We start from the raw sequence: 21,344 nt of genomic DNA, 5'->3' as shown, positions 1-21,344 counted from the left end.
CGGCCTATCTGAATATGTCGCTGTCCCACTCAGTCTGCCTACAGATGAAACATGGAGGAGGAGCATAGAACACGTAAACAATGAAATTTCTGTGTAAAGTACAAGGTACATTCGAGTTCACAGTGGGGCTCGAGCGCATAGCAGGGTGTGTGTCGCCGTAGTGTTTTCGTACAGCCAACTGAGCCAGCATTAAAAATAAATACAAATATAAAATTTATATAATGCAGGCAGCGGCACTTGCACTGTCTCCGTTCAGAGTTAGTTTAGGCAGAGCTCGCGGCCTATTCACAACAAAGCAAGCGCGACTCACTGATTGACCAAAAGAAGAAAAAACGTATAGAAACGTAACGAAACGAATAAGAGAAATAAAACTCAAGTGAATAACGATAAGTGAGTTACGCGCTTGTTGCTCTTGTTGTTGCGTGCTCCTTACAATTTCTATGTTTTTATTTCTATGTTCATATTCACTTGTATCAACTTTCCATTTCCTATTTGTTCCTGTGCCTTGTGCCATGTGCCAGGTCAACCCAGTGATGCGTTTGCTAAAATCGATAGTCGCCTGCGTGCGTGTCCAACTGGAAGCCATTTTGCTGGACGGGTAAGTGGGTTAGCCGAGTGCTTTGGAACGGTTTGTCGAATCGGGCTTATCGACTGAATACCGCGAGTATTTGTAGTGTTTCATTAAGGCCAAGACGAAAGCCATCCAGCCAATAATGTTGACAAATAAGGCCAATGTAATAAGCATTAGCGTAATAAATATCTCTCGCAGCGTACGGTCGACCCATGGTACATAATTCCGTTGAAGCTGATCATATGTGTAAGTGTATGTGTGTGTGTGTGTGTGTGTGTGTGTGTGTGTGTGTGTGTGTGTGTGTGTGTGTGTGTGTGTGTGTGTGTGTGTGTGTGTGTGTGTGTGTGTGTGTGTGTGTGTGTGTGTGTGTGTGTGTGTGTGTGTGTGTGTGTGTGTGTGTGTGTGTGTGTGTGTGAGTGTGTGTTTGTGTGTGTGTGTATGTATGTATGTATGTGCGAGTGTATGACAGTGGGACGATTGCGTAGTATAGATAAATCGTATCTCTAAGTAGTCCTCCTTACCGGCATATCAAGTAAACTTGCAGCTGCGATTATTGTCGTATATACGTTATCGCCAATTGGAAAGAAACGTTAGAAAATCAATAAATTCATACTGTACAAATTTTAACTTTGTGTATACACTGTTCAAAATCGTATACGCTTCATACAGGTATATTTGTTATCGTGTTATATATAAAAGAAATGTTTACGTTATCCTTAAATTTTTTACAATCTTGTTTCTTGGCTTTGGATGCATTACGTTAAGCATAAGTATCGGGATTTTAGCTGATTACTTATGAGAACAAAGCATAGTAGGCCTGATAGTGCCTGAGCTATGATCTTATATGAAAACGAACACAGTCTTCCAGCTAGTCGACTTCGACATTTCCCCTTATAGAGTTTCAGGTTCATAACTTTTAAGCTTTAGTCACTCAGCTTCAAATATATCTAGATAGATTCGGCTATTTGTAGAGATCAAGTGTTAAGCGGCACAGTGTAGTCCGTAAATGTTCGACTTTAATGTAAAGCTATAAAGATACAAAAATATTTTTCTTAATGAATGTACATTTTTTGTGAGCTGTTTTCCTGATGGACGTAAGGCATGTGAACTATGCTTTAAGCTCTTTACTGAAATTCCATTTCATGCTAGAAAGCTCTGTGGGTAAACTTTGTAGTATAATACGATTCTGGGTATGGCATCCTTTACTGAATGATGCGCTGACTGCGAAGCTCTGCAATTTGCTCAGCTCCATAGCCCAGAAGTTTGGTGAGCACTTCGTCTGTGTGCTCTCCGAGCATGGGTGGAGCAGTGCGTGCATCGTTGCGTGCTTCACTGTACACGACTGGGGGACCCACGACCTTGACGCTGCCATCGCGCGGATGTGGCAGAGTCTTGACCAGGCCTATGGCCTGGACGTGCTCATCCTCGAACACCTCGCGTATACTGTTGACGGGGCCCACCACAAAGGAGGCGCCCTCAAAGAGGCGCATCCAGTTTTTGGACGAGTCGCGTGCCAAGATCTTGGCCAGCAGATTGATTAGCTCTTCGCGATTCTTTACGCGATCCTTGTTGGTCTTGAATTTGACATCGAGCGACACTGGCTCAATGTTCAGACGGCTGCACAGCTCCACGAACTGGGCATCACTGCCGGCGCCCAGGGTCAGGTAGCCATCGGCCGTCTTGAAGCTCTGGTAGGGCACAATGCTGGAATGGGCTGTGCCCCAGCGCTTGGCCTCTGTGCCGGCGTTCAGATAGTTGCTGGCCACATTGATCAGCAGCGAGCAGCACGTGGACAGCAGGTTCACGTCGATCTTCTGACCGCGCTGTGTGCGCTCCCGCTGCAGCAGGGCGGCCAGAATGGCGCCGTGCGCATATAAACCCGTTGCCACATCTGTAACTGCCACGCCCACCTTGCTGGGCGGTCCGTCACGTTCGCCCGTTATATGCAGCAGGCCGCCCATAGAGGAGGCAATCACATCGTAGCCCGGACGCTTGGCATAGGGACCCACCGACCCATAGCCACTGATGGTGCAGTAGATCAAACGGGGATTCAGCTGTCGCAGCTGCTCATAGCCAAGATCGTAGCGTTCCAGTGTGCCGGGCACATAGTTCTCCACCAGCACATCGCACTTGTCAACCAGCTGTCTCATCAGCTCCTTGCCCCGCTTGAGATCAATGCAAACGCTCTGCTTGTTGCGATTGGGCGCTAGAAAATAGGCCGCATCGCCGCACTCCTCAAGAAACGGCGGTCCCCATTTGCGCGCTTCATCCCCAAAATGGGGACGCTCCACCTTTATCACCTCGGCGCCCAGATCAGCCAGCACCATCGTGCAATAGGGTCCAGCGACAATGCGCGTGAGATCTAATATACGCACGCCTCGCAGCGGATGACGTTCATCTATGGAAGAAGCCTCAAGGTTATCGTTGCTGTTGTTATGCTTGCTGGCAGCGGCAAAGCTTCGCAAACTTTGACGCGTTGCAGCAGCAGCGGCAGCGGCAGCGCGTGAGAGTCGTAAACGTTGTAACCACATAGCCATAGAGAGTAACTGTTTACTTCCAATCAATTGTTATTCGCTTTGCTATTGACAGTCACTTTCTCTGTTGTTGCTGTTGTTGTTGATGTTTTCGTTCTTCTGCGCTATGCGAGTATTCTTAACGGAAAGTTTTCCAGGCAACTGGTGAGCAGCCACTGAATCAAGCACAGCTGACGCGTGAGAGCTTTCTTAAAACATCGCCCACTATTCGCTCTTAGCACAACGTGCTCCCGTTCTCTCTCTCTCTCTCAGTTTCTCTTAGCTATACGTATTTTTTAGCATATACGATAACAGCATGTTTATCATTTAAGTGTAGATAACTAACTAAGCTGGACATATATTTTATTGGCGCTCTTTGCTGTTCAAGTAGAGTTCGTTTCCCTCCGTTTGCTGCTCTTGGAATGTTCTTCAATTATTACTCAACTATTTTTACATCTTCCGCTATATTACCATTTACCTTGGTACTTTCCCGCATTGAACTAAAAATAAAAAATAATAAATGCAATATAAAACCTGCTTCGTGTTTTTTCCCCCATCAAAGAGCAAAAGTCCTACTCGAGAAAAAAGAAGCAGAAAAAAATGTAAGTTTTGTTTACTTAAACATTTTGCGTGAGCTTAAGTTGACTGATTGTAATTTAAGTCATTAGGAAGCTTCTAAATTTTGGCACTCCCAAAGTACTTTAATTATATACAATTGTTTGTAAACAACGCTCTAAATTGGTCGGCTTAAAGCTATAAACTCTAATAGTTGCGCAATTAAAAAACAATTTTTACCTCGTAGACAGCTTAATAGTAAACATTTAAAATATTTACAGCACAAAAAAATTGCTAAATTGCCATTAAATATTCGTCAGGCATGAGCGCCCAAATATGTATATCTGCCCCTAACATCTCATACTCCCACGTTTCAGCGCTTATAAATATTTGAGCTTACGTATATATACAGATGCATTCATATTACTTATTTGTTTATTTATTTTAGCAGAAACAGCAGAATTCCATATTCAACTGAGAATATTTTTGCCCTTTTCTCTCGATGATCTCACTTTCAGTTTCTAAGCCTTTTTCTTATACACGTCATTCTAATAACTGTCGATTGGCTAAAAGCTGTATAATTAACAAACAGTTCAAAGGAACAACTTGTCTCAGTTTCTTCGCACTGCACTAATAACAAGAAATGCAAATAAATCGAAGATCAAAAGTTCGGCTAATTGTAGGTTAGCTGGAAGCATATAAAGTAATTAGCCTTACTGACGCACCAATCTATAAAGATATATAACAATATATAATTACATGGAAAATTAAATTCTAACTTCTTCTCAAATGTAACGAGCTTACATCAAGCTTAAATTATTGTATAATTCCATCTTACTTATGGTTTATTCAGGGCATCCGTTTGAGTTCTTTGAATTTTCGCTGAGTCCATTTGCGCAGAGCGAATGGGACTCACAAATGAACTATAAAGGCACATGCACTTAAGAGCGGACGCAGCTTAAAGAGAAAGCGTCACGCAGCAGACGAACCGGTTCAAGCTTTCGGCTCAGCGCTGTGAGCGCAGCTAACGGGCGAGCCAAGCAGAGCTTTAAATGTTATGCGCTGCGCTAGCTACTCATTTATTTGCTTAGCGCGCGTCGTTCGCATCGGTTCGCTCGTTCAATTCGCTTCAAGTCGTTTCAATTCGCTGCGATCGGTTACAAATGTAATAGACCCCACAACAGTAACAACAAAAACAAAAACAAAACAAAACCAAAAACATAGTGTAACAAAATGAAAGCCAGTGATACGGTACGCATGCGTTTGCAGCGCATACAAATTCGTCTAGAAAAATGCAATCGCTGCCGCAACTAAATTGAGATGCAGTCGCGCTTAAGAAAGTGTTTTGCCAACAGCTATTAGCCAACTGACCAAAAATAGAGAAAAATAGTAAAAACAGAAAAAAAAAGTATTAAGCCATCGCCAGTTTTCGAGCCAAAACAACGAATTCGAATTCGAGCTCGACTCGTGTATTGAGTTGTGCAAGCGCAAATCGCAGCAGCCGCCGCAGTCGCTGCCTACGTCGCCGTCGACGTCGCGGTCGCAGTCACTGCAATTGCAGACCAGCTGCATATTGCACAATCCTTTCGCTTGTTGGCCAACCTGTTCGCTTGTGTCTGCTGGATACCATCTATATAAATATATATATATATATATATATATCTAGATATATATATACCTATTTGAAATAATTTCACTTTGAAGTCGTCTAACGCAAAGCCGTCAAAATTGCTGTCCTACTGTGTTCCAGGATCCTGGGGTACATCATGCGCCGCTTCCTGCGCTCGGCCATGATTGTCTTCAGTTGGTTTGTGGTGCCCTATAGCCGCTACACCAACATCAAGGTGATACGGCGCAAGTTGCCGCCCATACGCAGTCATCTGCTGGAGATACCTGCCGTCGATCTAGCCAAGCTGATTCGCAACAAAAAGGTAAGTACAACTTATTACACGCACACACGCACACATGTGTGTGTATGCATATGTGCATACATAGATACATAGACGCACCTTAAAATTGGCAATATCTTGTAAAATATCAATAGACAGAGGGTACAGCCTCGGGTTATGGTTTGCTGCTGAAGCAGGGGTTGAGGCGTGTTTTTTTTGGGGCTTTCAATCCACAGCTCACTCAATGCATATGCCAATCTAACGACAAGAGAGGCCACTCGCAGCGCTTGCCACATCTGTCAGCCACTGCGGTAAAGCTGAGGCAATTTGTTGTTGTTGACCAACACTGGTCAGCTTAGCTGACTCCCAGGTGCAACCTGGGCTCACCTTTAACATCAAGACATTGCTTTAATAAGCCAAATTTTTTTTTGTTTTGTGTTGAACAAAATTTGACTAAAAAGAATCAAATAAAAAAAATTAATAAATAAAAATTAAAATATATATATATATATATATAACTATAAATATTAAATTAAATAAATTTAGATTATGTTATAAATTAAATATAAAATATAATTTAATTAATTAATTTGTGTTGAACAAAATTAGACTAAAAAGTATCAAATAAAAAAAAATTAAAAAAAAAATTAGAAAATCAATAAATTCATACTGTACAAATTTTAACTTTGTGTATACACTGTTCAAAATCGTATACGCTTCATACAGGTATATTTGTTATCGTGTTATATATAAAAGAAATGTTTACGTTATCCTTAAATTTTTTACAATCTTGTTTCTTGGCTTTGGATGCATTACGTTAAGCATAAGTATCGGGATTTTAGCTGATTACTTATGAGAACAAAGCATAGTAGGCCTGATAGTGCCTGAGCTATGATCTTATATGAAAACGAACACAGTCTTCCAGCTAGTCGACTTCGACATTTCCCCTTATAGAGTTTCAGGTTCATAACTTTTAAGCTTTAGTCACTCAGCTTCAAATATATCTAGATAGATTCGGCTATTTGTAGAGATCAAGTGTTAAGCGGCACAGTGTAGTCCGTAAATGTTCGACTTTAATGTAAAGCTATAAAGATACAAAAATATTTTTCTTAATGAATGTACATTTTTTGTGAGCTGTTTTCCTGATGGACGTAAGGCATGTGAACTATGCTTTAAGCTCTTTACTGAAATTCCATTTCATGCTAGAAAGCTCTGTGGGTATACTTTGTAGTATAATACGATTCTGGGTATGGCATCCTTTACTGAATGATGCGCTGACTGCGAAGCTCTGCAATTTGCTCAGCTCCATAGCCCAGAAGTTTGGTGAGCACTTCGTCTGTGTGCTCTCCGAGCATGGGTGGAGCAGTGCGTGCATCGTTGCGTGCTTCACTGTACACGACTGGGGGACCCACGACCTTGACGCTGCCATCGCGCGGATGTGGCAGAGTCTTGACCAGGCCTATGGCCTGGACGTGCTCATCCTCGAACACCTCGCGTATACTGTTGACGGGGCCCACCACAAAGGAGGCGCCCTCAAAGAGGCGCATCCAGTTTTTGGACGAGTCGCGTGCCAAGATCTTGGCCAGCAGATTGATTAGCTCTTCGCGATTCTTTACGCGATCCTTGTTGGTCTTGAATTTGACATCGAGCGACACTGGCTCAATGTTCAGACGGCTGCACAGCTCCACGAACTGGGCATCACTGCCGGCGCCCAGGGTCAGGTAGCCATCGGCCGTCTTGAAGCTCTGGTAGGGCACAATGCTGGAATGGGCTGTGCCCCAGCGCTTGGCCTCTGTGCCGGCGTTCAGATAGTTGCTGGCCACATTGATCAGCAGCGAGCAGCACGTGGACAGCAGGTTCACGTCGATCTTCTGACCGCGCTGTGTGCGCTCCCGCTGCAGCAGGGCGGCCAGAATGGCGCCGTGCGCATATAAACCCGTTGCCACATCTGTAACTGCCACGCCCACCTTGCTGGGCGGTCCGTCACGTTCGCCCGTTATATGCAGCAGGCCGCCCATAGAGGAGGCAATCACATCGTAGCCCGGACACTTGGCATAGGGACCCACCGACCCATAGCCACTGATGGTGCAGTAGATCAAACGGGGATTCAGCTGTCGCAGCTGCTCATAGCCAAGATCGTAGCGTTCCAGTGTGCCGGGCACATAGTTCTCCACCAGCACATCGCACTTGTCAACCAGCTGTCTCATCAGCTCCTTGCCCCGCTTGAGATCAATGCAAACGCTCTGCTTGTTGCGATTGGGCGCTAGAAAATAGGCCGCATCGCCGCACTCCTCAAGAAACGGCGGTCCCCATTTGCGCGCTTCATCCCCAAAATGGGGACGCTCCACCTTTATCACCTCGGCGCCCAGATCAGCCAGCACCATCGTGCAATAGGGTCCAGCGACAATGCGCGTGAGATCTAATATACGCACGCCTCGCAGCGGATGACGTTCATCTATGGAAGAAGCCTCAAGGTTATCGTTGCTGTTGTTATGCTTGCTGGCAGCGGCAAAGCTTCGCAAACTTTGACGCGTTGCAGCAGCAGCGGCAGCGGCAGCGCGTGAGAGTCGTAAACGTTGTAACCACATAGCCATAGAGAGTAACTGTTTACTTCCAATCAATTGTTATTCGCTTTGCTATTGACAGTCACTTTCTCTGTTGTTGCTGTTGTTGTTGATGTTTTCGTTCTTCTGCGCTATGCGAGTATTCTTAACGGAAAGTTTTCCAGGCAACTGGTGAGCAGCCACTGAATCAAGCACAGCTGACGCGTGAGAGCTTTCTTAAAACATCGCCCACTATTCGCTCTTAACACAACGTGCTCCCGTTTTCTCTCTCTCTCAGTTTCTCTTAGCTATACGTATTTTTTTAGCATATACGATAACAGCATGTTTATCATTTAAGTGTAGATAACTAACTAAGCTGGACATATATTTTATTGGCGCTCTTTGCTGTTCAAGTAGAGTTCGTTTCCCTCCGTTTGCTGCTCTTGGAATGTTCTTCAATTATTACTCAACTATTTTTACATCTTCCGCTATATTACCATTTACCTTGGTACTTTCCCGCATTGAACTAAAAATAAAAAATAATAAATGCAATATCAATCGCGATCAGTCGTTCGACCTGTAAAGACGTGAATTCGAACAGCCTTCGCTTAAGCTCTACTGCTGCAGAGTTCTAAAAATAGAACTTTGCGGTGCATTCTTCAACGCAACAGCAACAAAAACCGCACACGCAGCGTTTTCTTATCGCTTGCTTCCGCGTAACTCAATTGCTTTAATTGCAATTTACGAAATTTCGTCGCTTGGCGCGAGTGCGCCTGCACTCAAAAGCACAATCCGCGATGACATCTAATGTCAATAACCTCGCTACAGCTGTAAAGGTAAATGCAGAAATGCAAGCCCAGCTTAACGTTGTGATGGCAAATAGGCAAGCCTCCATCATGCCAATAAACTCAAAAATAGATATCGCCTCCGTGCAAGGCATCACTAACAACAAAAACACGAAACGTAAACAGCCAAATTCACCAAAAACCATCAAGAAAAGGCTCATCTTCGACGAACCAAGCACCAGCAATGCAGCATTAATATCAGAAAATCGATTTTCACTGCTCGTAGAAGAAGATGAAGACTACAGCGAATCACCTGTAGCTCCAGAAGCCCCAGTATTGACCGACCAGCAAACTACTCCGAAACCTCGTCCGCCCCCCATATGGTGTCCAAACATCAAGTCTGTGGCCCTACTTCAACAGATAATAGATAAAGTAATTGATGCTAAATCATACGTAATTAAGCCAAAGAAGAATAACATAGGTGTATTAACCCAATGCAGTGAGGACTATCGCAGAGTTATAGACCACTTTACTAAGCTGGAATTGGAGTTCCACTGCTACCAGCTTAAGGAGGACAAACCATATAGAGTCGTGTTCAAAGGGCTTCACTCCAGCACTGATACAACACTAATTAAAAAGGAATTGGAAACCAAAGGCCACACAATTACAAATGTGCACAACCCACTGAGCCGTATGGACAAAACACCGCTAAATATATTTTTTGTTGACGTGGCTCAGGCCCCCAACAACAAAGAAATTTTGGACATTCGAGTTGTCTGCAGGCAACGCTGCACAGTGGAACTGCCAAGAAGATACAACGACCTGACACAATGCCATCGCTGTCAAGAATTTGGACACACACAACGCTACTGCCACAAAGCTCCCAGATGTGTGCGTTGCGCCGGGAAACACGCATCCAAAGACTGCACCCGCGAAAAGGACCAGGCACCAACTTGTGTGCACTGTGAGTTACAGCACCCAGCCAACTATAAGGGCTGCCAAGTATACAAGCGGTTGCGCAAATTGCAATCCCCAGCACAAAAAAGGAGTCCCACACAAACACCGTCTACGGGTCCGAGTACTGCTTCCGAAATTACAAGGCCCCGGAGCATTACCCAAGCCACGAGCTTTGCAACGCCTATTAGTGGTGTTTCTTACGCACAGGCCGCTAGAGGTGGACCGTCAAATAAGAATACCACAAGTGACACTTTGTTCACTGAAATGCTTCAGCAACAACAACGTCAGTTTGACGCAATTAATGCCGAGCTCAAAGCGATGCGAGAAGTACAATCCCAACAAGCAACCATGCTAAACAGTTTAATGGCCATCATAACCAAGCTTGCCTACAAATAATGGCTTTACGTGTGGGTATCTGGAACGCCAATGGCCTGAGAAACAAGACTCAGGAACTGGCTGCGTTTCTCTCACAAGAAAACATAGATATAATGTTAATAACAGAAACTCATGAGTGCCCCACTACACAAATTTTCGGATACGAACACTATCAGGCTCATGGTGAAGGAGCAAACTGCTTTGGTGGATCCTCAATCCTCATACGAGCAACAATACCGCATACACCTTTACTGCCAATTTGCAACGCAACAATGCAGGTCTCAGCCATCACCCTGCCTACGTCTATTGGAGCGATCGAAGTTGCGTCAATTTATCTTCCGCCAAACACTGGTCTGTGTGATCATCACATGGAACAGGTTCTAGGCCAAAGGTTGAATAAGACCCTCATCGGCGGCGACTGGAATGGATGGCACCCATTTTGGGGAAGCAATAGTGCGAATCGTCGCGGAGAAGTCATATTTGAGGCGATTCAAAACTTACAATTCAGCATATTGGCGACTGGAGCCCCCACCCGTTACCCAATTAATGGACACAGGCCCTCGGCAATCGACTTCGCTGTCTACAAAGGCATCTGTGACCGGCAATTGACCATTGAAGAATCCTTGGACCTATCCTCTGACCACCTGCCACTAATAGTCACAATCCACGCGCAGCCACAGCCCTTGCCCATTAGGAAACAACTACTGCCAGCAGGATCAGATTTAGGAGTCTTTAGGCGCGAGCTCCATTACTCTTTGCACATAGAAATGGAACTTAACACTCCTGAAGACGTGGACTACGCAGCAAACAAACTGCAGGAAGAAATAGTCAAAGCTGCGCACCAAGCCGCCCCACCATCTTGCCAAACAAGACAACAGTCTCCGTACAACATCCCCCTCACCTTGGAGGCCCAACACCTACTAATACACAAAAGATGGGCCAGGAGACGCTGGTTAAGATTACGCACGCCTGATGCCAAATCCATGTACAACGAAGCCACGAGGCATCTTAAAGCTGCTCTCGCCCTGCTTCAAAAGAGGTGTATCAGCGATGCGCTGGTACGAGCTGAATCGCCCACTGACGCAGAGTTTCAATTATGGAAATTTACAAGAAAGCTCAAACGGCAGCCAATACGACGTCATCCCATTCGGAGCATTTCTGGTTCCTGGCACATTGGAGACGAAGCTCAAGCTGAGGCTTTTGCAAACCACCTTCAAGACCAATTCACGCCGGTGATTACCGCAGAGGCCTCAGAAATCGAAGCAACAGAAGACATCGTTCTCTCGCCCCTCCCAGCTGAAGACCAGATAACTGGATGTACAAAAGAAGAGGTTCTTGAACACATCAGAAGAGTGAAGGCAAAAAAATCCCCTGGATATGATCTAATAAACGGCAGAGTCCTTAGAGCACTGCCTGACTCCACCATAGACTACATAACTATGGTGTACAACGCCATGCTCCGCATCCGGCACTTTCCAGCCTGCTGGAAGCGCGCCGTGATTGTGATGATTCCTAAGCCTGGCAAACCCGTGGGAGAAATTGAGTCGTACAGACCAATTAGCCTGTTGCCAGTACTCTCCAAAATATTCGAAAGAATATTTCTGGAACGAGTACTGACACATCTGGGACGCCAGGAGGCCATTCCAAACCATCAGTTTGGCTTCAGGAGACAGCATGGAACACCGGAACAGGTTCACAGAGTTGTGCACCATATCCTTGGAGCCTTTGAAGAAAAGATGTACTGCTCTGCCGTCTTTTTAGACATCAAACAGGCGTTTGATCGAGTTTGGCACCTGGGACTGCTGCAGAAAGTGAGGACCACCCTTCCAGCCCCATTTTTCGCGTTGCTATCCTCATACCTTATTGGAAGAACCTTCCAAGTGTCAAGGGGGCAAACAGTATCCTTGACTAGACCAATTATGGCTGGAGTACCACAGGGTAGTGTTCTAGGCCCAACACTTTATACTTTATTCACAGGAGATATGCCAACTCCCGAGCCAAATATAGGAAGTACAGATGCAGTACTCATAGCGACCTATGCAGATGACACCGCCATCTTATCACGTCACGTATCTGCGCAAGAAGCTTCAGACTCACTACAAAAATATCTGGACTCTTTCGGACGCTGGGCAAAACGGTGGTGTATCACCATTAATGCACAAAAGTCTGTACATACTACCTTCGCCACTAGAAGAGGAGATTGCCCAAGCGTTGCATTGGGGCCCACTATTCCCAAAGCCTCAAAAGTAAAGTACCTTGGTATCACTCTTGACAGAAGGCTGACTTTTAAAGCGCACATAAGTCAAGTAACCTCAAAATGCAAAAGCAAGCTAAAAACCCTCGACTGGATGCTGAGAGCTTCAAGCAAGTTGTCTTACAGCAGCAAGGCCGCCATCTACAAGGCAATAGTTGTCCCAACCTTCGTATATGGTATCTCTCTATGGGGCTCCTCGGCGAAGACTACAAGGAACAAAATTCAGACCCTGCAGAATAAAGCACTACGCAGATGGACTGGAGCCAGCTGGTTTGTAAGAAACTCAGTCTTACATAGGGATTTAGCAATTCCCACAGTTGCTGAACTCATTGGGCGACACAGTTCAAGATACGCGGACAGACTTGCAGCGCATCCTAACCATCTCGCAAGCAACCTGGCTATAAACAACAATAGGCGAAGACTGAAGAGATTGCATCCTCTAGACAATATTAGAACTAATTAAGATAGTAGCTACAAGTGCAGAATAATTGGCATATCTGCCCTCCCATTAGTTAAGGTTTAGAGCTAAATGCGCTATAGAGTCTAAGACAATAAGCTGCAACAAAATAAAGAAATAAAAACGAAAAAAAAAAAAAAAAATAAATGCAATATAAAACCTGCTTCGTGTTTTTTCCCCCATCAAAGAGCAAAAGTCCTACTCGAGAAAAAAGAAGCAGAAAAAAATGTAAGTTTTGTTTACTTAAACATTTTGCGTGAGCTTAAGTTGACTGATTGTAATTTAAGTCATTAGGAAGCTTCTAAATTTTGGCACTCCCAAAGTACTTTAATTATATACAATTGTTTGTAAACAACGCTCTAAATTGGTCGGCTTAAAGCTATAAACTCTAATAGTTGCGCAATTAAAAAACAATTTTTACCTCGTAGACAGCTTAATAGTAAACATTTAAAATATTTACAGCACAAAAAAATTGCTAAATTGCCATTAAATATTCGTCAGGCATGAGCGCCCAAATATGTATATCTGCCCCTAACATCTCATACTCCCACGTTTCAGCGCTTATAAATATTTGAGCTTACGTATATATACAGATGCATTCATATTACTTATTTGTTTATTTATTTTAGCAGAAACAGCAGAATTCCATATTCAACTGAGAATATTTTTGCCCTTTTCTCTCGATGATCTCACTTTCAGTTTCTAAGCCTTTTTCTTATACACGTCATTCTAATAACTGTCGATTGGCTAAAAGCTGTATAATTAACAAACAGTTCAAAGGAACAACTTGTCTCAGTTTCTTCGCACTGCACTAATAACAAGAAATGCAAATAAATCGAAGATCAAAAGTTCGGCTAATTGTAGGTTAGCTGGAAGCATATAAAGTAATTAGCCTTACTGACGCACCAATCTATAAAGATATATAACAATATATAATTACATGGAAAATTAAATTCTAACTTCTTCTCAAATGTAACGAGCTTACATCAAGCTTAAATTATTGTATAATTCCATCTTACTTATGGTTTATTCAGGGCATCCGTTTGAGTTCTTTGAATTTTCGCTGAGTCCATTTGCGCAGAGCGAATGGGACTCACAAATGAACTATAAAGGCACATGCACTTAAGAGCGGACGCAGCTTAAAGAGAAAGCGTCACGCAGCAGACGAACCGGTTCAAGCTTTCGGCTCAGCGCTGTGAGCGCAGCTAACGGGCGAGCCAAGCAGAGCTTTAAATGTTATGCGCTGCGCTAGCTACTCATTTATTTGCTTAGCGCGCGTCGTTCGCATCGGTTCGCTCGTTCAATTCGCTTCAAGTCGTTTCAATTCGCTGCGATCGGTTACAAATGTAATAGACCCCACAACAGTAACAACAAAAACAAAAACAAAACAAAACCAAAAACATAGTGTAACAAAATGAAAGCCAGTGATACGGTACGCATGCGTTTGCAGCGCATACAAATTCGTCTAGAAAAATGCAATCGCTGCCGCAACTAAATTGAGATGCAGTCGCGCTTAAGAAAGTGTTTTGCCAACAGCTATTAGCCAACTGACCAAAAATAGAGAAAAATAGTAAAAACAGAAAAAAAAAGTATTAAGCCATCGCCAGTTTTCGAGCCAAAACAACGAATTCGAATTCGAGCTCGACTCGTGTATTGAGTTATGCAAGCGCAAATCGCAGCAGCCGCCGCAGTCGCTGCCTACGTCGCCGTCGACGTCGCGGTCGCAGTCACTGCAATTGCAGACCAGCTGCATATTGCACAATCCTTTCGCTTGTTGGCCAACCTGTTCGCTTGTGTCTGCTGGATACCATCTATATAAATATATATATATATATATATATATCTAGATATATATATACCTATTTGAAATAATTTCACTTTGAAGTCGTCTAACGCAAAGCCGTCAAAATTGCTGTCCTACTGTGTTCCAGGATCCTGGGGTACATCATGCGCCGCTTCCTGCGCTCGGCCATGATTGTCTTCAGTTGGTTTGTGGTGCCCTATAGCCGCTACACCAACATCAAGGTGATACGGCGCAAGTTGCCGCCCATACGCAGTCATCTGCTGGAGATACCTGCCGTCGATCTAGCCAAGCTGATTCGCAACAAAAAGGTAAGTACAACTTATTACACGCACACACGCACACATGTGTGTGTATGCATATGTGCATACATAGATACATAGACGCACCTTAAAATTGGCAATATCTTGTAAAATATCAATAGACAGAGGGTACAGCCTCGGGTTATGGTTTGCTGCTGAAGCAGGGGTTGAGGCGTGTTTTTTTTGGGGCTTTCAATCCACAGCTCACTCAATGCATATGCCAATCTAACGACAAGAGAGGCCACTCGCAGCGCTTGCCACATCTGTCAGCCACTGCGGTAAAGCTGAGGCAATTTGTTGTTGTTGACCAACACTGGTCAGCTTAGCTGACTCCCAGGTGCAACCTGGGCTCACCTTTAACATCAAGACATTGCTTTAATAAGCCAAATTTTTTTTTGTTTTGTGTTGAACAAAATTTGACTAAAAAGAATCAAATAAAAAAAATTAATAAATAAAAATTAAAATATATATATATATATATAACTATAAATATTAAATTAAATAAATTTAGATTATGTTATAAATTAAATATAAAATATAATTTAATTAATTAATTTGTGTTGAACAAAATTATACTAAAAAGTATCAAATAAAAAAAAATTAAAAAAAAAAAAAAATATATATATATATATATATATATATATATATATATATATATATATATATATATATATATATATATATATATTTTTTTTTTTTTTTTTTAATTTTTTTTTATTTGATACTTTTTAGTCTAATTTTGTTCAACACAAAAAAAAAGAATTTTTGGGATCTGCTTATAATGTGCCAGAACCTTTGTTCTCTATCTCTATAAATTATGCTATAAAAAGATTTGGTTAAAGATCACCTTTAAGAAAATGAGTATCATTTATAATACATATATGATACTTAGGTTCTTCAACAGCGCAGACTAAAGCAGATACATAGATACAGATACATTTGTCTGACACAGACGAAATTGTTGTTCTTCGTATAGATAGATGTACCTGAAATGCTTGTTGCTGTCTTTGTCTTCTGGCAATTCTTTAACAGCTTTAGCTTAAGTTAATTGTTTTCAAATATTCATTGAAAAAAAACGTTTTCCACTTTCCAAAAGTTTTCCATTAAATTTTGTTTTACTTTTCACTCTTTTTGTCAGCTGTCCAACGTTGAATTTAGACAGTTAGCTGGCACAGACATAGAGCATATATTACTCATCCTAATCTCAATTTAAACAAAGCATTTTACTATATGTACGCATATATGGGGCTGTATGGCTGTTTCAAAATCGGCAGCAATACGTCAAATTGGTTAGCTAACCGCGGCCTAGAGAGTTGACTTGGCTGCAGCCACATACATATCTTGGCCATATCAATAACATCTGGTAACTACCTCAAATTACGTACACACCAGGCAGACGGCGCGTGAGTCGAGATGACGAATTTATGTACTAAAAAGAGTATCTGCGAGATACACACACACATACTGACACACATACATGAATGTACTCATAAATAATTGCAAGCTCTGGGCTGGTTATGTTTTATTGTAGTTGTTGCTGTTGCTTGGGCTTCTTTAGCCCGGTTTGTTGTGCTCTGTAGGATTCATTGCGTTCATTGGTCCACATCCACACACAACGCACTTAAGGTCATGACTTGACAGACCTTATCGAATCACTCACACACGAGCAGACGCACACACACACACACACTCACGCGCAAAGCTGTATTTCTTTAATTTTGACTTTATTTTATTTTCATTAAATTTTATTTAATTTTTTTTATCTTTTTTTTGCTTGTTCATATAACTTTTTGGCTACTTTTTAATGAATTTTTTAATTATAATTGTTTTGAGTTTTTATTAGTGTTTCCATTGTCAGTGCTTAAGCAATTGCTTTATTTCGTTTACGCAAATTTTGTTTCTCTTGTGTTTATCTCTGTGCAAACTAGTTACTGCTGTCGCATCAGCTGTGCGTCGCTTTGTCCACATACATATATATATATATAGATATATATATATATATATTTATTGTCGGGTCATCGCCGCAGACAACAGCGACAACATTTTGCTTAATTACTGCACAAATTGAGATTTATTTAAACAATAAGTGGGCCCAAGATCTGAGATATGTTTATTGCAAATTTATTATGCTCAGAAATAGACATCGAAGTGTTTTTTTAAGTAGCGTGAATCACCAGCATTTTGCCATTTATAGAAGATACAATTTCAACATATATCTATATGTATCTCAATACCAATTATATCTGCTATTTTTTCACTCAGTCGATCGTCAATCGTAACCAACAGATGAATTGTTCTCTCTAGGCTCACGTACACGAAACACGAACACGCACGGCGCAAATAACTAAAGCAGAGCACGTAAAACCTTTCAGCTGCATGACACTAATACAAGCACAACTACTAACACACACACGCACACATAGCAACTGCGAGCTATTGCCATAGTCGACTGACCAACTGCTGCCTAAACTTGTTTTCTGTTTCGCTTTTCTTTCTGTTTATCTTTCCTTTTGACTTGACTCTGATATATGTGGCTATCTGTATATATATATATAAATATGTGTGATATGTACAGCTGCCGAATCTGTGTCTGTGTGTCGCGTTTACATTGCATGTTACAACAAGACGCAAGTCGATGGGCATGTCGAACGCTGCACAGCAGAATCCACGCCTATAAATATCATTTTTGATACCCTTCTGAAAGGCAGCACGGCTTATTTACACTATCAAATCATGCCTTAGTGCATCTATATATGTATTATTTATCTGATGTTCTGCTGGTGAGCTCTAGCTATGTATGTGAGGAAACAACTTAAGAATTGGATAAGCTTTTCAGTATCTTCATCATCTTTTCATCTCAGTATACAACAAAAAATTTGAAAACCTTTTTGTTTTCCAAACAAACTTTGTTAATAATTTGACAGAGACTCTATCTAAATGACAACCAAGTTAGCCAAGTTAGCTAAGTGTGAAGCAACTTGAGACTTAATGAGACTATTGAACATTTTTCACATGTTTTTAGATTCAACAAAAACGTGAAAAAAAGAAATCTATTTAGCTGTAAGTAAGTTTTACTTTAACCACTTCCTTGGGTAATCATGTGAATTGATAAAAAAGTCAGTTTAAAAATCAGATTACGAAAATCATCTAAACTTAAGATAACAACCTATATAAAGGGTATGCGTAGTCAGCTAGTGTAAGTCTTCACTTTGCTACCCGTTTTTTTTTTTTGAATTCGTTTTCTTTTCGACTACGTTCCGATTGATTGTTCCACTGTTGTCACTTGAGGCTTGAGGCTGAGCTGTGTGTGCGCACTTGTAGCTGTTGGCTTCTTACAACACCCCACGCATGTTGCACCTCTCCCAGCCGCTTTACAACAGGCAGTCAACTATTTAGAGATACACACAAAACTTGAGTTCGAGTTTGAGTTTGAGCTGTGATTTAAAATTGCTCGGGAAGTCATTGAAAAAGTCGAGTAGCCTTAAGTGTAATAATATGCCTGTGCACGAATGCCGATGATCTTCGTTTGTATATGAACGTATTATTAGCTAGGCGAGCGAGCTGCGTACTGCGAGCCTGAATATGCATTGCGAAATTAATGTGGACATTGAAATGAATTACAGACAGCTGTGAAAATGCCAGCTTAGATTAGGCTGCTGTAGACGACATTTGCTTCCGTTTTATATTAGTTCTGCGATTAGCCTTAGGTCAGACACACATCAAGCAAGAGATAATGAACTTTCAAGTTTCTGCCTTCCCCTGATGCCTGCTGGCGATACTTAAGCTACATTAGTTAATCAATTTGTAAGTGTATGTATTATATATTCACTGGAATGCAGCCTGGCCGCACGCCTGTGCCTGTGCACCCCTGCCCCAGCAGTCGGCCCTACGCAATAGGCAATTGAAAATCCGCACATTACTCATACGCCGTGTCGTACGCTGAGGCATTCGCATTCTTGGTGCTCTCAGGCAGGCAGACAATTGGCGGGTGCTGCATGAATGTGAATTTTTATTGATTTTAATTTAACGTAAATTGCTTTTGTGTCGTCGCTGGGTTCTCACAAACAATTAAGCGACAAGAATGGAACAATAAAACATTGATCAAACCAGCACACAAAAAGTAAATGTTGAGTTAAATGTTGGAGTCTAGCCAATGCGGAAATGATCAGAGTCTTTTTCTTCATTTATCAACTCTTTGCAGATTAAAAGCGAAGAAGTCGTTGAGGCGTATATCGAACGATGTCGACAGGTAATAGATTTACACAATTGATTGATTGCCTCGAACAAGGCCTAACAGGTGTGCGTGTGTGTCTGCTCTGCGATTCACAGGTAAATCCGCTGATCAATGCGATTGTCCAGGATCGGTTTGAGGAGGCGCTGGAGGAGGCGCGCGAGATAGACAATGTGATTGCCATGGGCATTAACAGCGTCGAGTCCATGGAGGAGCATACTCCGCTGCTGGGCATCCCGGTCACGGTCAAGGAGAGCATCGCCGTCAAGGGCTTGACCAACCAGGCGGGCCGTGTCTTCAAGACCCCGCAAATTGCCAAGTCGGATGCGCCCGTTGTGGAGCAGATCAAACGTTGCGGCGGCATCATCTTGCTGGTGTCCAACACGCCGGAGCTGTGCCTGCTCTGGGAGACGTACAACAATGTCACGGGCCAGACGAAGAATCCCTACGATCTGAAGCGCACACCGGGCGGCTCCTCGGGCGGCGAAGCGGCGCTGCTAGCGAGTGGCGCCTCCCTGCTGGGCCTCACCTCGGACATTGGCGGCTCGTCGCGTTTGCCCGCCATGTTCAGCGGCATTTGGGGCCACAAGCCCACGCCGTATGCGGTCTCTTTTCGCGGCCATCATCCGACCAGCGATTTTCCCAAGTGGGGCGACTTCTTTACCATTGCGCCCATGACACGTTATGCCAAGGACTTGCCGCTGCTGCTCAAGTGCATGAGCGATCCGACCGGGCCGAAGCTAACGCTCGACAAAGAGATCAGTGCGAATGGCATCCGCTTCTTCTTCATGGACAACGACGGTCCCTCGGGCATGATGCGTCCGCTCAGCCGGGACCTGCATGCGGCCATCAATCGGGTGGCCAGCGACTTCAATGCGAAGCGTGTCAATATTCGCAAGATGAAGTGGTCTCTGGACATCTCGCTGTCGGCCATGTTGACCATGAAGAACATTGAGACCATCTACCACAAGACCGAGGAGGGGGAACAGCCCAAGACCGTGTGCAAGGAGACGGTCAAGTATTTCTTTGGCTGCTCGGACAGCATACTGCCCTCGGTGATCTTCGGTCATCTGCAGAATTTCATGAAGATCATACCCAATTCGCGGCACAAGCATCTGGCCAGCATCATCGAAGCGCTCAAGACTGAATTCAAGGAGCTGCTCGGCACAGACGGCGTCTTCCTCTATCCCACATTCCCCAATACAGCGCACCAGCACTATCAAATCTATCACAAGCTGCTGGAGCCGATGTACATGGCTATCTTCAATACGCTCGGCCTGCCCGTCACCAACTGCATGATTGGCCTGGATCGTCGCAACTTGCCCATGGGCATACAGGTCGTTGCCAATCCTGGCCAGGACCATCTCTGTTTGGCCGTGGCGCGCGAAATGGAGCGTCGCTACGGCGGCTGGGTGCGACCGCCCTCGGAGGACAGCCACAGCCACGCCCAGTCGAGCGGCAAGCGAGGTTGAGCTGCTGCCGCTTAGTTAATTACATCATTTGGCATCCACATACATCGATAGTTGACTGTGTCGAGCATGATTGAAACCCAAAGAAAACTTCACAAAATTTTCCGCTTCGTTTTTGAGTTGGGCCTTGCTTTAATTGTATTTTCATTTCTATTCACCCACATATAAGCAGAGACAAAGAATCACATCACACACACACTTTAGTTCGGAGCTCGGAGTTCGGAGTATTAAATTATTGCCTTTGTAATTGTCCAAAATTCCTTGTTGTTGTATGTATGTATATATTCTCCTAGATCTTAAGCGCTAGATGATAGCTGTGTATGTATAATATCATTTTTCTAGCTACTATTTCGTATTAATATAGCATCTTCTCATTGGGATCTTATCGATTGGAAATACTTGAATTTTTATATAAAAAAATAATAATAAAAAATAAAGCTGAATATACAAATAAAACGTACAGCAGAGATATAAAAAATATGTATATTTTTACATTGAGCCAAATTGTTAATAAAAAAAGTTTATTTTATCAACGAAAATTAAATTTTTATGAATTTCTCTTGCGCAAAGCACTCAGCAGCTTGGCCTCCAGTTCAAGCAGAGTCTGTAAGGCAGAGCGTCTGCGGGGGGTGGCGGAGGGTC

At 43.0% G+C, this 21,344-nt stretch overlaps 3 protein-coding genes and 1 pseudogene across 3 annotated transcripts; 2 read left to right on the top strand and 2 right to left on the bottom strand.

Annotated features, from left to right (window-relative positions):
* Window positions 1-202: 202 nt before the first annotated feature.
* LOC115483327 lies at window positions 203-5,642 on the top strand. Its single transcript, XM_030224725.1, has 3 exons — window positions 203-390; window positions 522-598; window positions 5,390-5,642. Exons 2-3 carry the CDS (start codon window positions 534-536, stop codon window positions 5,640-5,642), a joined length of 318 nt encoding a protein of 105 aa, XP_030080585.1. The 5' UTR covers window positions 203-390; window positions 522-533.
* LOC115483326 (succinate--hydroxymethylglutarate CoA-transferase-like) lies at window positions 1,762-3,294 on the bottom strand. The gene has a single exon (XM_030224724.1). The coding sequence runs from the start codon at window positions 3,106-3,108 to the stop codon at window positions 1,774-1,776; it is 1,335 nt and encodes a 444-aa protein (XP_030080584.1). The 5' UTR covers window positions 3,109-3,294; the 3' UTR covers window positions 1,762-1,773.
* Window positions 5,643-6,498: 856 nt separating the features above from the next.
* On the bottom strand, window positions 6,499-8,547 carry LOC115483342 (annotated as a pseudogene).
* A 6,235-nt stretch (window positions 8,548-14,782) lies between these two features.
* Window positions 14,783-21,089, top strand: LOC115482751 (fatty-acid amide hydrolase 2-A-like). Its single transcript, XM_030224756.1, has 3 exons — window positions 14,783-15,011; window positions 19,204-19,251; window positions 19,332-21,089. Exons 1-3 carry the CDS (start codon window positions 14,847-14,849, stop codon window positions 20,703-20,705), a joined length of 1,587 nt encoding a protein of 528 aa, XP_030080616.1. The 5' UTR covers window positions 14,783-14,846; the 3' UTR covers window positions 20,706-21,089.
* Window positions 21,090-21,344: the final 255 nt, after the last annotated feature.

This window comes from Drosophila hydei, unplaced genomic scaffold (assembly GCF_003285905.1).
Source record: "Drosophila hydei strain 15085-1641.00,03,60 unplaced genomic scaffold, DhydRS2 tig00008119-arrow-pilon, whole genome shotgun sequence".
NCBI classification, from domain to species: domain Eukaryota; kingdom Metazoa; phylum Arthropoda; class Insecta; order Diptera; family Drosophilidae; genus Drosophila; species Drosophila hydei.
This window is presented reverse-complemented; position numbering and strand designations above follow the sequence as displayed.

What these genes read in the sequence shown, in the direction of transcription:
- LOC115483327 (XM_030224725.1), top strand. Translation starts at nt 534, where the DNA reads ATGCGTTTGCTAAAATCGATAGTCGCCTGCGTGCGTGTCCAACTGGAA. An exon ending in GAAGCCATTTTGCTGGACGG is followed by an intron (nt 599 to 5,389) that starts GTAAGTGGGTTA and finishes ACTGTGTTCCAG; the next exon opens with GATCCTGGGGTACATCATGC.
- LOC115483326 (XM_030224724.1), bottom strand. Translation starts at nt 3,108, where the DNA reads ATGGCTATGTGGTTACAACGTTTACGACTCTCACGCGCTGCCGCTGCC.
- LOC115482751 (XM_030224756.1), top strand. Translation starts at nt 14,847, where the DNA reads ATGCGCCGCTTCCTGCGCTCGGCCATGATTGTCTTCAGTTGGTTTGTG. An exon ending in AGCTGATTCGCAACAAAAAG is followed by an intron (nt 15,012 to 19,203) that starts GTAAGTACAACT and finishes AACTCTTTGCAG; the next exon opens with ATTAAAAGCGAAGAAGTCGT. An exon ending in ATATCGAACGATGTCGACAG is followed by an intron (nt 19,252 to 19,331) that starts GTAATAGATTTA and finishes TGCGATTCACAG; the next exon opens with GTAAATCCGCTGATCAATGC.